The sequence below is a fragment of the Epinephelus lanceolatus genome, chromosome 9 (assembly GCF_041903045.1).
Source record: "Epinephelus lanceolatus isolate andai-2023 chromosome 9, ASM4190304v1, whole genome shotgun sequence".
In the NCBI taxonomy this organism is placed as follows: Eukaryota; Metazoa; Chordata; class Actinopteri; order Perciformes; family Serranidae; genus Epinephelus; species Epinephelus lanceolatus.
In genome coordinates this window covers 42,934,434-42,957,168 of record NC_135742.1, presented here as the reverse complement: position 1 = coordinate 42,957,168, position 22,735 = coordinate 42,934,434, and the positions used below count along the sequence as shown (strand labels likewise).

At 38.1% G+C, this 22,735-nt stretch overlaps 1 protein-coding gene across 1 annotated transcript in view; it reads right to left on the bottom strand.

The window, feature by feature from the left end:
* nr6a1a (nuclear receptor subfamily 6, group A, member 1a) overlaps positions 1 to 20,759 on the bottom strand; it is a 139,381-nt gene extending 118,622 nt beyond the window's left edge. The window contains exon 1 of the mRNA XM_078170981.1: positions 20,521 to 20,759. Within this exon, the coding sequence (XP_078027107.1) occupies positions 20,521 to 20,587 (67 nt within the window). The 5' untranslated portion in view covers positions 20,588 to 20,759. The remainder of the gene's footprint in view (positions 1 to 20,520) is intronic.
* Positions 20,760 to 22,735: the final 1,976 nt, after the last annotated feature.

Here is a 22,735-nt window from a genome sequence, read left to right as displayed (position 1 = left end):
GTTCTGTTTTTGAGCACCACAGAGGAAATTCTATTTACATCGATTGTGTTTAGGTTGGAGAGCAAAAACTTCAGAGACAAATATCAAAAAAACCTGGGCAAGACACCAGCAGCCCGGTTCCAGAGCTCTGAATCCCCACCAACATCTCCTGTTAGTTCAGAGATTCAGATCTGTCTGGTGCTGTGAGAGCTTTATAGGTAGGGTAAAAAATGGGTATGTTGTTTTTCTACACATCTGTCCATCTACCTCTATGAAAAAAGGGAAAGAAAAATAGCCACAGAAATGATAGAAGTGTGGATGAGGTTAACACCAGGGTACTGGTTGTTGTAAACTGACTTACAGAAACAACCACTCTGAATATTCCCCCAATCAATGTGATCAGTGTGAAGCTCTGGTAGCAGAACTGAAAATGACATCTGATGCACTTTAACTTGCTACTCATTGGTTTGTCAGATTATAAGCCTATAACACTCAAAGAAGTAAGTGAGAAAAAATACTTTTCCAATTTGTGAAACTTGAATTTTACTATATTTTAAGGCTTGAAACCATTAGTTATGTCTTTACATAACAGTATTTTCATATTAAATATTTACAGTAAGGCATTTTATATTTCTTACAGGAAAAGTCTTGTTTAACTGATTTATACATTTTTCTTTCGCCATATTTGATGGATACGATCCAGTAGATAAGGATTTAACCTATAAGAAAGTTTTAGTAGATTTCTTGGGTGAACAGAGAGTGGTGCATTTTATAATTCTGGTTCATACTGGGGGGAAAAAATCTTAATCTGTGTATCCAACAGCATGGTTTCGTTTCAACTTGGGAGGTACAGATATAAAACCATGAGACTGGTGGTCCTCACACCAGAACATTTTGATCAAACATTTAATTTCCTGCCTTCTGCTAAATTTTTAAATAAAATATTTGTGCCTTTTCTGCCTCATATATGGTGTAAATATCTTTAATTTTATCAAATTAAAAGAACTCACTGCTTTCTTTTTATTTAAGGAGAAGTACTGATGATAGTCAGGCGCCGAAACATGTGCTGCTGTTTTTATTATTTTTTTCTTTTTTTGCACTTTGAGCACTTTATTGTGCACAGATGCCTTAAATCAATAGACTATTTTTTTGCATTGATCTCAGCCTGTGGACCTTTTTGTGGCTTTCTGGCCCAGTTACATTGGTGTGTGGGTATCTCCTCTGCTGTCCTTCCTAGTGTGTTTATTCAGGGACTCGAATGCACATGTACTAAATATTGAGGGTGACATGTCCCTTGCATCCCCCCTGAAATCCTCACCTATGTGTCTAGCTTGCATGAGCAATGAGAGCCACCATGGCTAAGCATACAAAGAGCTCAGTCTACAGAAGCTTTGAACTTCAGGAAAATTTAAATCCAAGGATTAAAAGGTCCCAAACATCTCTCACAGCCTATCACTATATTTCCTGTCTATGTAAGCAGCTAGTAAGAGGCTGATGCAATGAAGACAGCACAGATGGGAAATGTTTTCTAAGAATACAGTTGTGGGTTGTGTGACATCACCTTTTCAATCAATCAATCAATCAATCAATCAATCAGCCCTCCCAACTGTAAGATGGATGAGAGGAAGTAGCAACTACAGATAGATCATTGTTTTCTCTCTGGCATGACTAAATGAATGCTGTGCTTGCTGAGAGGTCAGAGCAGAGAGGCCTGCTTTACCCCTTGGGCATCACTCAATCCATCTCCCTCCAGCGGAGACACCCAAGCATAACAGTGAGGAGTCTCAGTTTGCCTCAGACAGCCTTGAAGGAGCAGATGGGGTTATAACCAGGAGGAGGGGGGGGAGAGGTTGCCACTGTTATGTGACCACCTGGCTGTAGGGGGGCTGCTGCTGCTAGATAACTCTATCTAGCTCGCTGCTATCAAAGCCTTATTGTTACTTTATGGAGTCAGTGTTGCTTCCAGGGTGTGAATGGCCTGCTGAATGTGGGAGGGATGCTACCTTGCACCTGGTCCTACAGGTTAATCAAACACTGGAGTCTACTTGCAACCACTCACCCCCCTTCAACATAACAGACAGTGTGGGTCCTGATTAGCCGTCTGTCTTTAGCTCGCAGCCTCTCAGCACCCAATGCTGGATATTGCATATGACAGATTGTGAAGGAACTCAAGTGTTGGCTTCACAGGCTGCTCCGTGGTCATCCCTTTGACCTCGACACCTGACCCTTGACCTCTGTGTGCAACACAGTGTAGCACAATGTCTACTCTGTCCTCCCCGCTGCTTCGGGCTGACAAAGAGCACGGCCCTGTGGTGCTGCCTCGCCGTGCCACTCAAGTTCACAGATCTCCAAGCTCACAGTTTGACCAGCAGAGGCTGTGCACCGTCTGATCACCTGGTAGTGACGGAGGGAAGATTCTGATATGTATGAGTAGGAAGGGATTCAAACTTTTTTTAAAGACTTTTGTAATTTCAGAAGAACTGAAAACATTTTCCTCACCTGAACCAGAAACAAAAGAGGCAAGCCATTTTTAAGACTTGTAAACAGGGTTCCTACATCTTAAGGCAAGCTTATTTAAGACTTTTTAATGCCACTCGGAATCAAATTTAAGACCAATTAACAAAAACCAAAACCGAAGGAAAAAAACAAGAACTAACATTAATAACATTAGGGACAATTTTGCCCAAACGTTTATTGCAACATAAGACATGGCTTTATGTCTCATGGTAAAGATGAGGGTAGAACAAAGCTGGAAATCCTGATGTTTCTTGGCATGTTTTCTTAGCGATTTTGTTTTTTTGACTCGACATTTGGGATTCCAGTGTCTTAATTTGCTTTATGCCAAGTCTAAAAAACTTTCTACATTAATACACTAAGCTTCGTTGCCCATTACCGATTTCAGCCATGCCACAAAAACTTGGTTAAAAAGCAAATTTTAATTAAATTGGCACTTCCCACATCATTCAGGGTACAGTAAGAGCTAGCAGACAGTGGATCCTCTGTTCTTAGCATCCCAGCCAGAAACTAAATAGGAGTGCTGTCGGTTCCTGATCTGTGCGACATTAAAGGCATTTAGCAAATTATATTAATAAAACAGATGTTCCCAATTATTTTGAGATTGAGAATGCAGCAAAGGAAAAAACAACATTAACAAAATCTTTCTTCCCTCCCTTAACTTTTCTTTGGACAAGATTTTGGAAGATTGATTTAAGGGATTTTCATATCAACTTAGGCCATTTTTTTAGATTAATGAATTCAATGCCTTTAAAAACTTTTCAAAGATCCACAGTAACTCTGTGTAAACTGACAGAAACTATACTGCAACAGACAGAAACTGTAAGAAACAGACAGACACTGTATTTATATAGGCTATTTTCACATCAAATTTTATAATGAAAATTAGCAGTGCGGACAACTGAAAAAAAATCCTAAACAATATATAGAGGTGCACAGTTGTGTCAAGGATTCAAACAAAGAGAGCGCAACAGCACTCTAAGATAAATTAATTTATCTAATGTGGAGATAATAAACGGACATGGACATGTTTCAGCTACAAAGCTGATGCTGATGATGACTTTGTAGATGAAATGCGTCCGTTCCTTCCATTTCTGTTCATTTTGCCCACACTGAAGTTTGTATATCTGAGAGTGCCATTGTTCTGAATATCAAGTTTTTCCATTTAAGGTATTTCAGTACTTTTCCAGGACTCATAAAGCCCCTGCATTTTGCATCATCACTTTATTTTTCAGCTTATTTTGTAGGGAGATACATGGAGATAATGTTTGCTCATTTTTTAAATGCATAGAAGTTCATCTCCACAGTAAAGTGATACTTCAACATTTTGGAAAATATGCTAATGTGGTTTCTTTTTAAGAGTGACATGAGGAGATTGATATCATGTCTATGTAAAGATAAAGATCTTTTCATCCCACTCTCAAAAACAATGCAAATAAGTCAATTTCCCAGAGCATTAAAGGAGTCCTTCACAGATTCAAAAGAAACCAGTTAAAAGTCAAACTGCACTTAGAGGCAGAAAAAGGGGATAAACCCCAAAAGCGAGTGTCTGATACAAAAGAGCATTTTACTTGTTTTGTTGCGTACTCAGGAGCATCAGCTAACTTTAGAAAACAAAGACAAATGTGCCGAAGTACAGTTATCCAATGAAGTAAGGAGGCACATCAATACATGAATTCAGACAAAATGAAAAGGAAAATGCAAAATAAATAATGCCCATGATTTTGCACATTTCAGCACTGGATTTTTTTCTCTTATATTAAAGCTTAAGTATCTCTTTTCCAAAAATATGATGAAACACTGATGGATGTCTGAGTTCAATTAATGAGCCATTTAAGGCAGTTAAGCTATCTTTTTATTTAATGCTACAGTGATGGCCACAGTGCAGCCTTTAAGATCAAACAATGGGCTGGGTTCCACTATTTATAGCCTCTGAGACTTTTTCATAGTGCATTCATCACAGTATGTTATGTTAAACTAATGAATGTATGTCTTTATCTGTGCTAATCCCGATGGGCGGCTGGGCTGAGGGTCACGCTGTGGTCAGAGGGGCGGGGGCTCCATCACTGCCACTTGACACGCTCAAAGGAGCAACTTCCCTTTCATCATACCAGGGGTCAGAGTTTTACTACCTCAGAGCCAGCGAGCGTACTGCACTGTGCAAACTCAGGCGTAAAGCAGCCATCTGATAATAATCATCTTACAAAACCAACCAAAAACAAACAAAAAAAAAGAACATCTCTGCCTGTGGAGTCCCTGTGCTCCTTAACCCCTGATGGAGAAATAGGACAAATCATGTCCTGTCAAAAAAAAAACAAAACAAACAAACCTGAAATTATAACTTATCAAAACACTAATTCTGTTTCTTCGGTGAAACATGATTTATAAAATACTTGGATCTGCTTTCATTTTTCTTTCTTCTAAACTTGTCCTGCGTCAGAAAACACCCTCATCCCAGACAAGAATTCAAAACTTCAAACAATTAAAAAATGTGTTCAAAGAACCAGAATCAGAAATACTTTCTTGATCCCAAGGGGAAAATGTAATTCATTACAGTTGCTCTGATGTAAAAAATAGGGAATTATAAGTAGTAAGAATAAGAGTTTGAAATAAAGTATGTATATAAAGTAATAAATAAAATCAAACAGAAATAGTAAATGTCATTATGCTACAATGTTTAACACTAGTATTTCAGATATTAAGAACAAAAAGGTTCACTGTGCTGAGTCTGTAAGTTTGTAAATATATACAAATATGTGCATTGTGCTACATTACACTGTTTAAACTAGTATGTTATATTCAGAAATATAAAATTTGAATTATGCTATAATGTTCACTACAATATATACACAAATGGAATGAAAACAAGAGTAAGAATAAACATAAAAAATATGTACATTTATTTGCATTATACATTAAATAAATATATATATTCAAGAGGTGTTGGTGAGAATAAAGCCTTCAAAATAATAATTAAGCCTTCAAAATCTAAAACTAAGAGAACATACTGATAACATCAGTGTCATAATGTACTTCTATAATCATCTTTGATTTAAAATCTATTTTTATGAAAATGTTGGGCCTTTAAAGATGTGTCCCAGAATTTTGTCAACTCGCCAGATTTCTACAAAAACCTTATTTAATCAGGCATAAAAGGAGTTAGCGATAACACAAGGACTCCTGTCTCACTTCCTGGTTTCCTGAATATTGCTATCAGGTGTGTCTCAGTGACAACAGATCCACTCCATAGCCCTTCTAAATCCAAACTAAATAGGAATTCTGATTAAAATTGAGTATTTTGATCAGCATTAAAAGAACTGAGCAACTTTGGGAAAATAAAATGGCTCCTCACTACGCGTGCAGTGAAATATGTAAACATTTTTCAACTCCATAAGACGTCAACTCCACAAGATGTCAACTCCATCAGATCTTATCTCTAACATCCATTATGTGCTGTCCATTATGTCAAGAAAAACTTTAGTCACTGGAAGGCTAGCCCATTACAAGGTTTATTAGTCAAGACTTTGATGTTTTATTTTCAAGCCTGTCCCAATTCTCAAGAAAAAATGCCTAACACTCAGCTGCATCTCACTTAATGTTAATTAATCTCAGAAGCCAATACCATTGCCCTCCTATCATGTCTAAATATGGGCAGTTAAGCGTGAAATACCAAAATAACGTTTTGGTGAAAACTGGTTCAAAACCGATCTACTCCCTTGAAAACTTCAGGTCATATTTTGTGAAAATTGGTCAAACAAAACAAAATACGTCTTTGTTGTGGCAGGTACCAACACATCACACTTTGAATTGTAGCTTATCTGTAAAATGTTGAGTAACTATGGATCACTTTCACATTTAATTTTAATGTATTTGTAAGTTTTAAAGATTTGCTTTTTAAACAGCAAATTGGAAGTACACATATCAGCTTAAAACACCTCTATTACTATGTAAAAGAAAGTAATAGTGTTCCCAGTTTTTTTTATATAAGATGAGGTTCCCTTTACTCCCACACTGCCATGGTCATGTTCTTAATGAGTGATCATTACAATCTAATTTCATTTTCATTGTGACCAGAAAGCTTTTTTTTTCAGTCCAGTCAACCAGCGGTAATCTTACTTGTAGGTAAAATTGTCCCAAGTGCATACTATAAAATTAACACTATTATAAAAAATAATAATAATAAATAATAATAATGCAAATCATGTATTTGATCAACTTCACACTACAACTTTAGAGGCAAACTGTGAAAACTTTACCAACAGCTGACAATTTTCGGAGCTGTGGCTCCCCTGTCCATCTGTCACTATACATGCACAATTAAGTGGAGCTACAGTCATAGCTCGACTTGGCCATTGGCCAACGTACTGAGGGAGAGGCACTTTCACTTCTGCTGCCATCCACACAAAAGTGTCAACAGCATTCTCAAAAATTAAGTAAGCCTACGAGTTGGCATATTCAAATATACTTCACTGAACTTTTCCAGAGTCAACACATACTTAACACTACATCCTTCCACACCTTCTTAAAACATTAAATTCAATGACATTCCATGTCCAATTCCCACAAAGTCAAGGAGCATAGTCTGAGACACGGATCAAAGTTAATTATTGTTGCAGCACTGAGGATTTTTAGAATGAGAGCAAGCAGGTTTTACAGGAGCTCACAGACAGTAATTAAAATAAGAGGCATGAATGTGTCAACACATCTTCGTTGTGCTGTGTTACAGTGATGACAGACTATGAGCTCACCTACCTTCTCTAACACGGCACAGACATACAATATGTTGTGTAAATTGAGCAACAGATACGAAAGAATTCCTTTTCTTTCACAAAATATATAAATTCAAGCACTTTCAATGACTCATTCCTATTTACATCTCTTTTCTAACACTTTTTAGGCCTTGATTTTTTTTTTCTCAATTCACAAAATTTCAAGGGATTCACCACAATACCTTATCTTGCATCTACGTTTCCCTTACGTGGGTCTCTTCCTCACATCTTAGCTCCACCTTCGTAAGACGTGGGGAGAGAGGAGATGAGGAATAGAGAAATATGACGTCTTTTCTATTTAAATGTCACTTGAAGCATGAATCAGAATGCATTTGAGTTTATTCTTTTATTTGTATACCTTCCGGTATGAAACTTCAGTGATGCAGTTATGTATCACAGCAATCAAATCAGCTGCAGCATCCAATCCAACTACTGATATTCAATAAGGTGTGTCGGTCGGTAAGAGACTTCTGCGAAGGCTGGTCTTATGTATCTTTCTCTCCCTCCTCCACTCCTCAGAACGCATTTCAGGAATTGGGATGTTCTGCAAGATGGTGGGTCTCTTCGACCTTCGCGGGTCAAGCAATCGAGGATAAAGGGGTCGAGGAGGGATACTGGGATGAACCCAAGGATCTCATGGACCCATGAGAACCCTGCACACTGAATTTGTGCATATTCACTTTTGCCGATAGGATAAATAATTCATTAGTCAATTGCCAGAAAATTATTTATCAAAAATGTCATTTAAGTGCAAGGTCTCCATTGTGAGGATTTGCTGCTTTACTCTTGTTTGTCTTATTGTAAACTAAATATTTTTGGGTTTTGGTCAAACAAAACAAGACATCTGAAGAAGTCATCATGGGCTCTGGGAAGAATAAACATTTTTGACTAGTTTCTGACAGTTTACAGACCGAACAATTTATCCACCAGCTGGAAAAACACTGACAGTATATTAACAGTGGAAATGCAGCCTTAGTACATACACTATGCCCTTCAGTGCAAAGCAGTTAAAAACATGAACTCACGTGAGCAATGAGGGAATGTTTGCTTATAACTCTGTGTGTGTGTGTGTGTGTGTGTGCGTTAAAGTAATGAGAACAGTAAGTGTTAAGCAGATTCCTGTTAAAACAGTCAATGTGCACAACTCTGTGTGTCTTTCCTGTTGACTGTGAAAAGACTGTGGTGCCTGATGGTGATGGGCGTCGTCTACAAGTTAGCAAGGATGACTGTGGTACAACAACCAATCATCTGCAACATTTTCCAATTCCTTCTAAGCATGGAAGGAACTCTGCATCCACACACCACACCAATCACTAGTGAGCTGAGGTGACTTCCTCAAAATATTCAAATATCCACAGTAAGTGACACCTAATTGTTATGACTGCTAACAGAGGGCCTAGTTTTCTGCTGTGAAATGGAAATGGTGTTTTTGAACTGAAACTCCTCAGTTGCTGTTTTACAACCCCCTGACAACTGCATCCTCCAGCGCTGCGGTTTCACAGGAAAGCCATCCCTTCTCTACATACCAAGTTCAGTGTTTTACAGCAGCCTGTAAACTCATCCTCCACCCAAATTCAAACTCAAATTGAAGACATTTATGGCCTCTGGCTATGCTACGTGTTGAATATCACAGAGGCCTGACAAAAGCATGGCTCACAGATCACCAGTGTCACTGTACCAACTGTCCCCCATACTTACTGTAATGTATTCACCTTCAAAATATGCTTTATGGCAGTGTGCCGCTTCCTCCCCCATCCTTCCCTGCAGCTCATTAGCAGCTGTTTGAGCCTCAGGTTGTGCCAGTATCAAGCTAGAAAAGCTCTCAGAGAGCAGCCTCACTGCCAGCCCAGCCTGTAGCTCATGGATCAAGTGGAGGCTGTAAATACTTTCTTGGGTTATGGGGAGGTGAGCAGAGAGCAGGCCATTAATGCTTCAAGAGCAACATCCCACTGACCCTGGTCACCATTCCCATAGTGCTCACTGCCACCTCCCCCACGTGTCCATCACAGTCCACGCAACAACAAAATCCCAGCACAGCCTCGGGGGAAGAGAGCTCAGTGTGAGAAGGAGAGCAGTGCTCCTAGATGATGCAAATGTTAACTTTAATAAAGTGTATTGAAACTATCTGAAATTAAATATTTCAGTCAATTTAATGCTTTGACAAATTCTAAGAAAATGAGAGCAGTGTGGTGAGTGCTTCTATTCATGGCATCAAAAGTCATAAAGACTATGGAACATCTTTTATAACTTACTTGAGAGAAACAATATGGATGTGGATGGTTTTGTTTTTTCATTATGCTAGTGCAATGCAATTGTTATACTTGTAGGCCCAGTATATGGGTATGCGGTGGGTACTGTGCATGTTTTATGTTAGGGTACTCCTGGATTTATGTCAATTCATGGACTAATATATTCAAAGCTATATCCTAGATACTACAACAACTAGGCCTGTGTTTTTTAAAGTCTATTTTTGTGTCCATACATGTGCCTTGTGTGTTTTGTTGTTCTCTGTAAAACTCTGAGAAAACCTTCAATAAATACATGTTTAAAAAAAAAAAAGCCATAAAGACTAAATGATAAACTGCTGAGTAAACACTCACCCTGTCACCTTTAAATGGCACTATTCACTTGAGTCACTGTTTTTTAACGTAGAATTTTCATCAGTTAATTTTTCTTTCTCCATCCTTCCATTACTGATATGTAAATGCAATTTGGTTGTTTGGTTTTTGAACACTGAATACAGCTGAAATTAGTAAATTGATCATTGATCAATTGATCACTTCTCAAGCAAAAACACGTAAAATTTCTGAGGTCAGTATTTTCTGCTTTTCTCAGTTTTACATCATTAGAACCTAAATATATTTGGCAGTTGGATAGCTGGACATTTGAATGAGAAAAACTGTCAAGGATTTTTCACAGTTTCCTGACATCTTATAGATCACATGATTTATCGAGCAAATAAATTTTGTCATATTAGTTGCGGGCTGCCCTAATTATAAGTAATAGAAAGTGCTTAAGGATGCTGAGCATGACTTTGATCGAATTGAATCAAAACATTACACCTCTAATTAAATATAACTTTATACATTCAGTCACCTACAGTTTGTCCCACAGGAATGTTCTTTAAGGGTACATTTATCCACATGATCTGGATTTGTCCACCTGTTGCCCAATTCTGGAATGATGTAGCAACTGCATTAATAGATCTCATGTTTGTAAGGATTCCTCTCGTCACAGTGTATCCTTAAATATAAGATGCGGATAACGTTTGGTACAGCGTTAAGTTTTAAGGAAATGCTTGGCATTGCATTGTTCTGCACATTCTTTTGATTAAACCTTTGTTCTAGAAAAATTGGAATGAAAAAAATGATCACAAAAAAGTAATGTTCTCTAAGCACTTCAGTTTTTCAGTTCACAATGCAAACCTAACTAAATGTTTGTAATTTTCAGTTCACAATGCAAACCTAACTAAATGTTTGTAATAGTGGGTGTGTCAGTTTAAAACCAGCTGGCCATTCACTGATGGAAATAAATACAGTTGGAGCTACTGTGCACTGCACTGTTCCAAAAATCAAACATTAGTGGTTTGTACAGATATGGGTAAGCTGACCTAAATTTGAACTTTCAAGTCTTACATGTATTTATTTATTTACTTTATTTTAATTGCATCTTTCTATTGATAGTTGGAAATATGGGGCTTGGAAGCTGCTGATAGAATTAAAACAACCCAGTCGCCAGAAAAAATGTTGGCATTGTACATTTCTGCAAACCACGGTGTGGCACATTTGTACATTTCATATGTAGCAGATTTGTTGAAACTTAACTTTTCAATTTTCAATTTTATCTTGCAACCATGCTGTGGTTAACTTGTTCAGTTTAGGTAAACATGTTTTGGCTTCAAATATCCAGTTTTGGTGCCATGAACATGGCTGAAAATGTGTGGAACGTTGGTCTACTGCTTGGCAGTTGACTCACCAAGGTCTCACGCCATCCACTATCCCCGGACCTCCTGATGAGAAACTTATACGCATGTAATTAGAACTACGTCACTTAAGAAATGCTGATACAATACATGTGAAACATACAAAAGTAACGTACATGTATCTGCAGTTCACATAAACATACAGTGCCGGCAATTGTTTCGCATGACCTTTTTCTTTTTTTCTGTAATATTCAACCAGGACAGCACAAAAAGTATAAGGGACTTATAAGGGAAGAATTAAAGGATAAAGACCATAAACATTTTAGATAAAGAAAAGGTTTCCCAGAGTTAGTGCTGGGTGTTGAATATTTGTACTTTCTTGGTACAGACCAACCTGTGTCCAGAGCACAAAGTATCAACACCTGTCAGATATCAGATCAGGTACTATGGTTCTGCCAATTTTAGGTTTAATTAGAGCAAAGTTCTGGTAGGCCTATTTAAATAACAATTAACTATATTTTTGAAAGGTTTTGTAGAAAGAGCTTTCCTATTTTTCAAAGACAGGGGGTCAGTATCTTGAAAAGAGACAACAAAGCAGGTTGCAGCACTAGTGTGGAAAAATGAACCAAGATCAGCCGAGAAACAGGTGGAAAAACTGGTTTACAAGAATATGAATTTGATTGGTAACATGACATTTTTTACAGTGTTCAACAATGTTACAGTTGTTCAAAATGCAAAGTGCAAAGTGCCTAAACTGTCAGCTTACATAGTAGCCTCTTTTACACTGCCAGATTTTTGGTGAATGTTGGGCCGTTTTGCCAGCAAACTGCAAGCGTTTAGACACACACAGCCGGAATGGCGAGTTGATCCGAGGTGCCCAATTTTCTGCCTCATAGGGTAGTCATATTGGTGGAACCCTTTCAGTTTAAACAGACCAAGGCGGCCTTCTGCAACGGGAGGGGCTGTTGAAGACTTGTGGGAGGAGCTGTTGATGATGCCGCATGTTGTAAAGATGAGTAACTGGGGGGACAAGGAATTGCGCGCCCTCCTTGCCCTCGCAAATGAAGAAGCCATTAAAGGGATAGTTCGACATTTTGGCAAATTCGCCTATTGCCGTAATCCCTATAGTCATATGGGTAGGTACATTACCTTTAATTGTCAGTGCCTGCAGTTCTGAGATCGGTGGAGCAGAGCTGCCTGCTGAAATGGAGGTGAATGGTACAGCCCCTTCTCTCCCTCAAAACTAATCAAATACACCATCAAATGACTCCAAAACGCTCTAGTGGAAAACACATGGCTTGCGCATTCCCCTTGCTATGAAATAATAATGTATAATTAAGTAACATTACGACACATGAAGCAAATACTCGGAACTACTTTCTTGAGTAAACCACTGGGCGGAGTGACACAGTGCGCAGCTGATACAGTGCCGTTGTTATTGCTTGTAGCCATTTGTGGTATCGTCAGCTGGACACACCAGAAAGTTTGAGGAAAGTGTTTTTGTAAATCTGTCAGCATCACTAAACGAGCAGACGTGGTAAGTGATCATTGTGTATTTTGCTCAGCAATCTCTCTGCTGTAACGTTACCTCCATGTTGAGTAACATTAGCCTACAACCCAAGCATGGTAAATAAGGCTAAAATGCAAATGTTGTTGTGGTTATGTTATGGATAAGTGCTTGCCCAGAGCATATAGTGAAGTGACTGGCATTACTTCTCATTGTTGGGAATAAACAGACTGCTAGGGAACATTTTATGTTGTTGTTCCTTCAGGAGTTGTGGTGATTTATGAGTGTGGAGTTAGCATGTTCTCCCCGTGTTCCGGTGATTATTTTGAGGCGTACTCTATATTTACATTGCACAGGTGTACCTAATAAAGTGGCCAGTAAGCCCCACATTTACACCACCGGCTCTGGGTCTCCCCTCAGCCCCTGGTTGCTCGGCAGCCTCAACCTCTCTTCTTGCTCTCTCTTCCTCCAAAACCTGTAACTCTTCCTCTGTATATTCTGGCTTCTTCTCAACAAACTTGTTGTTTTGATGACGGGAGTAACTGCACTAAACATACCCTGTTTGAAATCACTCCGCCCAGCAAGTACTGTATGTCTGGAATGTAGTTCCGGCTCTGCATTTGGCTTCAAAACAACTCTGTCTAGTAATATTACATTATTATTTCATAGTGTGGTGAATGTGTAAGCTACAAGTTGTCCACAAGAGCGTTTTGGAGTCATTTGATGGTGTATTTGATTAGTTTTGAGGGAGAGAAGGGGCTGTACTGTTCACCTCCATTCTGTGCGCTAAGCAGCCGGCAGCTCTGCTCCACCGATCTCAGAACTGCAGGCACTGACAATTAAAAGTAATGTACCTACCCATATGACTATAGGGATTACGGCAATAGGCAAATTTGCCAAAATGTCCAACAATCCCTTTAACCGGCGGATGACAGGAACGGTGAAGAACGAGCCGACTTACGAGAGAATTGCCGAAGGACTGACTAGCCGTGGCTTCCCTCCCATGTCACTGTTTACGTCACACGCTGAGCTACATGTTTTCTTACTTGCTCACGCCCCCCAGTGCCCTGAAAAAGGCGCATTCTGTATAAACAAAAGTAGGTAGGCGGCACTTTGCCGCACTCCCCGATTTTGTTTTTATACTGCCAATGCTGAAAAAAGACTGACTGGACTTCCTTGCAAATTTGCACAATTTCTATCTAAAAAGGGCTAGTGTCTGTGTGCTAATGTGGCTAAAGTGACACTGCAGTGTGATGGGACTGTTTGAATGCTGTCCTGATAAGACAAGAGAGGAGGATGACTTGGAACTCATCTGAGCCTGCTGTGTGGCGTTGTGTTGCCTTGTGTTGTGTTGTGTTGCGCTGAATTGCATTGTGTTGTGTAGGCCTGTGTGGTTGTTGTTACATCACTATCTGACCCTCATCATTCTGACTACACATGTGTTGTTGCCTGGAAACAGCAGCATCAGGATCAAGGACACTCAGCCTGTGGACCTCTCAGACACAAGAGGGCCTTCCACAGCAACACTGGCCTCATTCCTCACACTAACTCCTCACCATTCAATGATCCAATTATTTTATTCACATTCTATCTTTGTCTTTGTTCCTTCGAAAATCCACATTAACCAGTTGGTTCACTTGTGAAGATGAAGAGGATGACAAAAAGTCTTGTGTTGAAATCTTAAGATATTTTTTTCCACTCACTGGTGTTATTATTTTGTCTTCAATGAAAGTATAAAATTTAATTTACAAAAATGGCAAATTTACATAAATAATTGTCCGTGCAAAAGCAACTACACGACATCTAATGAAAGGTTCCACCAACCAATAAGCCAACAGTTTAATTCAGAAGTCAAATAGATCAGTATATGAATTTTTACTGGTGTGGTTTTGAAAGGTAAGTGATATTTAGAGGAGGGGACAGACACTATTTATTTATATAGGTATCTAAATGGAAATATTAACTCACAACACTTATAATGTCTGCTAAAATGTACATGTACAAATAGCAGTCTGATAGGTGACAATATCTTTCAATGCATCAGTGTCTTTAAATGTTTTCTCAAATTAATTACCCATTTTTTGTACTTTGTGAATGTATTAGAACTTTGGTACATTTCTGATTTTATTTTTTAACATTTTTTTTTAACTTTAACTAAAATAGAATCCAATAATTAATCATTCAAGTCAATCCTTCATCAAAAAAACATTGCTAAATCAAAGTATGATTTATTGTCTTACTACTGCGAAATTGTTCAGCAAGCAGTCAAAAAACAGAACTGCGTTATGATGTTTTTCTTTTTATGCAGCATTATAATAAAACCTGACAAATCCAATTTATACCAGGGTCAAATGATTAGACTTTACTTTTAACCTTTTCCTCACTGATTTCTCATTGTTACACCACCTACAGGAGCTCAGTCTGATAACACTTTAAGATCCTCTCATTTGTCAAAATCTAGTGCTGAAATGGTGAAACCATCTGCTGTGGAGCATGCTGTGAGATAAATCACTGTTGTTTGAAATGCTAATCAGCCTGGGAGAAGAATTTTCTTAAACCTGGTGAAATTATCTTGGAGTGTGTGGAGTCCTTTGATTCAGGCTACCTTCTTGTTTCACTGCATTTGAAATGAGTGAGAAACTGAGAACATTTCCCTTTATTTATTTTTTTATTTTTTTTTTTTTCAAAAAAAAAAAACAAAACAATGCAACATGAGACCGTATCAATGTCTGTTTTTCTTGGTTTCAACACATTGTCAAGGAAAATTTGCATTGGAATAACAGCAGCCGTTGGCAAAGAAACAGTTATCATTTAGTATTAAACTCAGTAAACTGTAAAGACAATCTATAGGTCCAATTCAGAGCACACAAGGGAGACATCAGATTGATTTTCTTTGCTGGATTTGCTATGCATATATTTTTTTTAATTTCCACATCTTCCATTCAGTCTAAATGGAAGTCAAAATACTTTAAACTTTAAAATACATTTTGTTTGTTGAAAAGTAAAATCTGAAAATCTTGAAAATCCTGAAAGACAAGGGAAAACTAACCAGCCCTGCTTGTTTCTCAAACACATCTGTGTTTCTAAAAAGGAAAAAAGGATCTTATTTCACCACTAATTAGCTAAAAAAAACAAAAAACAAAAGAACAGCTTTTATCCAAAAGCAACAACTGCACCTAAAGTCTTGACTGTGGCAATATGTATGAGTGCAATATAAGGATTTTTTGCAATAAGCGGAATACCATGCATGTTTTTTTTCTGTGTTTTCAAGTGTTATATTGTTTACTGTTTTACTTTTTACTATTTCAATCAATCAATTTTATTTAACAAGCCTAATATCACAAATCACAATTTGCCTCACAGGGCTTTACAGCATACGACATCCCTCTGTCCTTAGGACCCTTGCAGGTTGTTATTGTTTTTATTAAGCTCCTTTTTTTCCTTATCTTTGCACTGAGGCTGTTGCATTCAATTTCGTTATACATGTACAATGACAATAAAGATATTCTATTGTATTCTTTTCTACTCCATGGTTTATTGGTTTATCTATTACTTTATCTTATTTTGTTGGCTTTACTTGTAGCTTATCATCTTTTATTGGTCCGTTTCTTATTTTTCCATTTTTTTGTTTTAAATTAAATATATTCCAAATTGCATGGCTTATCCTATGTTAACTGTCTACTTTGAGTATTATGATTTTATTTAATTCTAACAAATTCTTATTAGTTTTGAATCATGTTTTTCGTAACTGTTATTGGTTTGTTCTTCATCTAAATTATTATTTCATGAGATTTTATTCTTAGTTTTAATGGATTTGATTCACTGGTTACCGGCTTTGTTTTGTGTCTGTAACTTGTACGTCACACTTTGTGCAGCACATTGTGCTTCCATCTGAATTGAAATGAGCTATATAAATTAAGTTTTACTTGCTTGCTGTGAGAAACTTATTTTGCTTTTTTTTCACCATTTTATAGAATCTACTTCATGGAAGTGTTAGTTGCTGATTTGTCAAGTGTTCAGCATATTCTTAGAGTTATTAACACAACACTATGTTTTCAGAATATAGAAGAAAACTGAATAGGTTGCAGCTCTTGTCACAGTGCTGTTGTTGATACAGATTTACTGATAGGGAAGGGAGTCAAGTTAAGAAGAAGAAAACACGACATGATGGATCACATCTGCTTGCGTGGCCCCCAACCCCACCCCCGACCCCTCCACCCACCACCACCACCAGCAGCCCCTCCTCCTTTACTGTACTCCTCCTGGCTCACCATTCAAGCATCACAGCAGGGAGGGTTTACATCCTGTCCCTGCCCCACCTTCTGCCAGCCATCCCCCTTCACCCTGCCCCGAGGGAGAGGACAGACCCCAGGCCAGAGCAAGGGCTGACAAAGCACTTCATTTCAGTCTATCTGCCCCGCCATGCCAGCCTGCAAACCCCCGCAGCCCAAACATGGATCCACACAGATAGGGAACTCCTCCACCCAACCTGCCTTTCTCCTTCTCTCTGCTCCTTCTTCTTCTACTGAGTTCAATTACATTAAAAGAAGCACAGTTCAGTGAGCACAGACGATCGGGGGGGGGGGGGGGGGGGTAAATTCCTGGTCAATTCAAAGATCAATGGAAATTGAGTTTGTTCTTTAAACGTGGTTATGCAGAGGAGCCTGGAAGGGGGCTTTGACTGCTTTGTTTTCTGTGGTACAATGTGACGTGGCAGAAAGACTTCTCCACACTTCTAAGCAGTTAACAAGCTGCACTCTAACATCTGTAACATCTGTCGCTCCTTTACAGCTGCAACTAACAATTATATTCTTTACTGATTAATCAGACGACTATTTCTACTATACTGTATATGATTTTCTTTGCCTAAAGAACTCTGAATGTCTCTGTTTGGATTGTGCTTTAGAAATAAAGCTGCCTGCCTATTTTCTCAATTAACTGAATCAAGATTTGAGCTACAAAATGTCAGGTTAATAGTAAGAAATGTCCATCTGACTGACCATGGTGACGTCTTTTTTTCTTTTTTCCAAAAGTGCAAAACCCAGATTTGTGCACTTTACTATGAAAAAAATCAAAAACAGTGCAAATCATCACAACTGAAAGCTTGAACCAGAGAATGTTTGGCCATTTTGCTTGACAAATGTCAGGAACTTTTATCCCTTGAAACCCCACAGATCAGTAATGAGCCTGATGAATTATCTAAATACAACAAAGGATGTGTAAAATTAGACAGGTACGTGTCTTCATATCATTTTAGGTATATGCCAGATGACATGGTTGTTGAACGGTGTTCCTGCTTAGTAAATTTATAAACATTTACTTTATACATTTTATTATTTTTATTGTTGGTATATATTCTTCATTTGTTTTTCATTTGTTTTTTATTTAACTTCTTTATCTTTTTACTGCTTTTCTTGCTGTTCATCATCCTGAACAGACATTGCTGCCAGCTGTTTGTTTTTATGGACTTTTTCATCACTTTACTGCAGTTCTTATATCCTTCAAACCTGTAAAAGGGTTTCATGCTCAGTCAGTTTTCCCTGAATAAACAATGGTTGATGACAACAATGAAATGATGAAATGATCAATCGATTCTCAAAAAAGTTATTGATTATACTATTGATCAAATTATCATTTAATGGACTACTTATTTCAGCTTTACATAATTATGTATTGAAGAGGCTTTCGTACACCAGGATAATCAGCTTCTGTCATCAGGTGTGTTGGCACAGCAGAAAGTGCTCAACAGCTTTACATAATTAAACATTTATTATACTGTATATTTTCAAATTACGAAAAAAATATTTTTAAGAAGTGCCACCTTCTTTTTTTTAGTTTACAAAATAATTTATTATAATGTGTGATTTTCTAAAGGGGACAAAAAACTCTTATTTGATCAGCCTTTTGGAAATAAGAAAAACTAGACTGAAAATTACTGAAATGACATGTCAAAATAAAAGGCTGACAAAACATTTTCTAAACATATTCCACTTTCATTGGTTCACACCATTATCAGCTAGGTTTATTTGCTAAGCCTATTTATTTGTATATTTGCTTATTTATGTATTTGTTTATTTTTTTTGTTTTACTCGATTAAATCTTTAAAGCTATTAATGTAGGGTTAGATTAATCTGTTTTTTACTGTTTCAATTTATAGATTAATTTGGTTTAAAAAAAAATGTTAGAAATAATAAAAGAAAATGGCTGTTACAATTTCCTAAAGCCAAACATCATGCCTAAAAATGTCTTAACCAACAGTCCAAAACTCAAACATATTTAAATAACAGGAAGAGAGCATGTCATTACACCAGAAGCTGACAATTTCTGAGTTTTTCTGGCTTATAAAAGACTTTAAATGTTAAGTGATTCATTAGAATTTGAGTCAGTTTATTTTCTGTACATGAACTAATTGAAAAATTGTTTCAGTGGGACATGATTCTATGCCCAAAAATAAGCTTTTGATGAATACCTTGTTTTAAATAAAGGTTTTAAAATAATTCTAATCTATTTACAGATGTTTTCTGTCTAATTTGTAACCGTTAGAATTTTTTTATGCAAACTTTCTTGGACATGACAAAGCCATCACATTTCCATGCAGGCCTTCATGTATCTTTAACTGGGCTCATTAAGTCTGCTATTCTACAATCAAGTGACAGACATAGAAGTGCCAATCAGACAAACACCGTCTGTGTTACAGGTCACTGTGTATGTGCTCAGAACAGGCGGAGTTAAAGGAATTTTAATCTTGGAAATGTCAATAAATCTTCAGTCACCCACATGGGCGCACGATATGAGACAGGCGCCTGGGACAGACACTGCTGCAAGGCATTGTGGGGCTTAGTTTTGGCCTGGAACAGGTCAGTATGGAACATCCCAAGAAATGCAACATTCTTAGCAAACTGAACGAGACGTGTGCAGTGGGGAAAGTTTTTTATGATCTTTGCATGTATCAGCAAAGCCATGTGTCATCTAAAAGCTGTGAGATGAATAAATGTGACAATTGACCAGCTCTGAACGCACCTTGCCTATTTATCGCCTTTCCTTCCCCTCGACTTCACTCCCGTCTTTCCATCCTGCGCAGCAACACCGGATTTTGGGGACTAAACAGCTAATGGCTTCAGGGCGTTCTCCAAGTTCAAAAGTTCACCCTTTACGATCTCCTCGAGCCTGACTGGCCACCTCCAAATAAAAACATTCCGACCTCCGTTCCCAGCATGCCCAACTCCAGCTATCACATACACACACTCACACACTCTCGCTCTCTCTCTCTCTCTCTCTCTCTCTCTCTCTCTCTCTCTCTCTCTCTCTCTCTCTCACACACACACACACACACACTCACACAAAGTTCAAGAAGCAAGCAAACAATTCCATCACTTCCATGATGCAAAACAGGCGACATACCAAATCACCTACAGCTCAGGACTAAACGCACTCTCTTCTGTGACTGCACGACATTCACTCCACTCGTTAGGATCAATTGTTGTTCGTAGTCTTAAATTTCTTTTCAGTAGATCAAAATGACGACAAAATACTGGGCTCATACTTCCTTTCTGTGTTCATCTCCACTGCAGTCAGTTTGTTGAAGATTCTCTGAGAGGTGCCTGCAGACAGGCTATTAGAGCTCGTGCAGCAGTGATGGATGCACTGATAGGGGCTAATCAAAAAGGGTGCAGCCATGCTGTAATGTTTGGAGGTGAGGAAAGGTGTGACCCAGCCAGGGACAGTAGCACCGTGTTGTATAGCACATGTGGTGTTGTGTGTGTGTGTGTGTGTGTGTGTGTGTGTGTGTGTGAACGTGCAGAATCACGCTCCGGGTCGTGTTTGCTTACCGTTAACGGACTTAGCGTTGTTTCTCTCCGTGTAGTCGAACCCATTCGTCCTCTTCTCTATCTCCATCCTCCTGCATGGGCTGATCCCGAGTCAGCCCGACGTCGCCGCTCACCGACCCGACAAACGTGCACGCTGTTGCTGGTGAGCTGACAGTGGTGAAGGTGGTGATAACGCGGCTCGAAGTGACTCAAGCTTTGTCCCTGTCTTCAGCCTGGCTGGCTCACTGCTCGGACCGCCGTCCCATGATTTAGCCCACAGATTCCAGTCAGCGGGGAATAACTGGATCCACACCCCCAATGGTGGTGCGTTCACGGTCTGAGAAGAGGGTGGAACATAGGAATTTTCTCTTATCCAATTAAGAGGCAGCAGACGTAGCCAAACTAAGTCATGTTAAAATGTTAATTTTTAAAGAAGAAATTACAGCCTTCGTCTTGCAAATAAAAAGTTAAATTGCAGTTAAAAAAAACTCAATTATTATCAATCAATTGCTCAAGAATTTAATTTATCTGATTCATTTGTTCAATAAATAAGTATAATTCCTAGGCATTTAGTTAATACTAATTGAGAATTATTTTATTGAAATTTTTCTTTATTTAATTTTTTTGCTGCACTGTTTTTATTCCTCTTAATATCTTTATTGTAAGTTTTTATTGTATGTATGCACTAAAAAAACAAAAAGCAAATTCCTTGCAAGTGAAAACCTACTTGGCAATAAATCATTTTCTATTTCTGATTCTAATTGTAATAACTAAATGTTTATAGAAGCCTAGGCAAAAATAATTGTTTAAAAAAAGTACTAAAATAATAATAAAAACACACAAACCAGAGTTGATTTTTTTTCATTTATAAAGAAGGGCCATACCTTCTGCAGGATGTGACACAAAAAATGTTTCTGTAGATGTGTAGGTTCACCTATACATCTATGAGGCCTCCATACCAGAGTGAATGGTTGGGCTATATGAATTTGTTGTCACTGCTAAGTGTCAGTGAACATTGGAGAGCTCAACATTTCCCCATGCTACTGAATTTATTGTGTAAAAGACTTGGTCTGTTCTAAATAAAAGCAAACGTTAAATCATCTTCTGTTTAATACGCCTCCCCATCGTGATATGTTATCGTGTATTAGCCTATCATGAGTTTCAATTACTCCCACAGCCTGAAGGCAGCACATACATAACACATAGATAACCGAAGCCACTTCGTACTGCAGGCATTATGGGATATGAAGTCCTACTCTGATTCCAGAAACACCGTTTTATCACGAGCCAAAAGCTAACAGGCTAATGTTAATACTGCAGTTGCATGCAAAAGTTTGGATACCCCTCCTCAAAAGTCAGTTTACTGTGAATAGCTAAGCAAGTAAATGATGAACTCTGCATGGTCAATACTTACTAGCACCCCCTCTTTTTTTTCCCTCTTTTTTTGGGGGGAGGGGGGGCACAGTAGAATAGTGCACCACCTTACAGTAGAAAAGTGCACCAGTTTGCAGGTCTTTTACCGTCAAATTGGGGTTTTGATTTGCCTTTTGTTGACAATCTTATGTGCAGCTCTTTTGGAAAGTTTTCTTGGTCTTGCAGACCTCAACTTGACTTCCACAGTTCCTGTTAATTGCCATTTCTTAATTACATTACGAACTGAGGAAACAGCTACCTGAAAACACTATCTTCATATAACCTTCTCCGGCTTTGTGGACATCAATTCTTATAGTTTTCAGAGTGCTAGGCAACTGTTTAGAGGAACCCATGGCTGCTGATTGCTGGGACAAGGTTTCTTAAAATGCTGCAAGTTTCATCTTTAATTTCATGCCCTTAGGAGATCAGGTCATCTCTTACTCATTAAAGTCTTCAAGTAAAATAAATTTTGACCAGGGGGGCCCAAACCTTTGCATGCCACTGTATCATCATGGTTTGGCTAATAAGTAACAGAAGGGATCAGATTTGTTACATATTCAGCTTTAGCAGCAACTTTTTTTGTATTTAAGAGAAGATTTTTCAACAATAGTTGAGTGTGTAGAGCCCTCTGGTGGTCACGCTGTAATAATATGTGAAAAAAGATATGTTTTCAGCTGACATTCACCTGAAGCTGGTCTTGGAACTGGCTGGCTATTGGCTGACGACAATAAAACAAATTAACCTACCTACTTAAAGCTAAACTACACTAGTTTTCTTATAAAAACATTTTAGCATTTCTCTGTTGGCCTACTTGGGCTTCTAT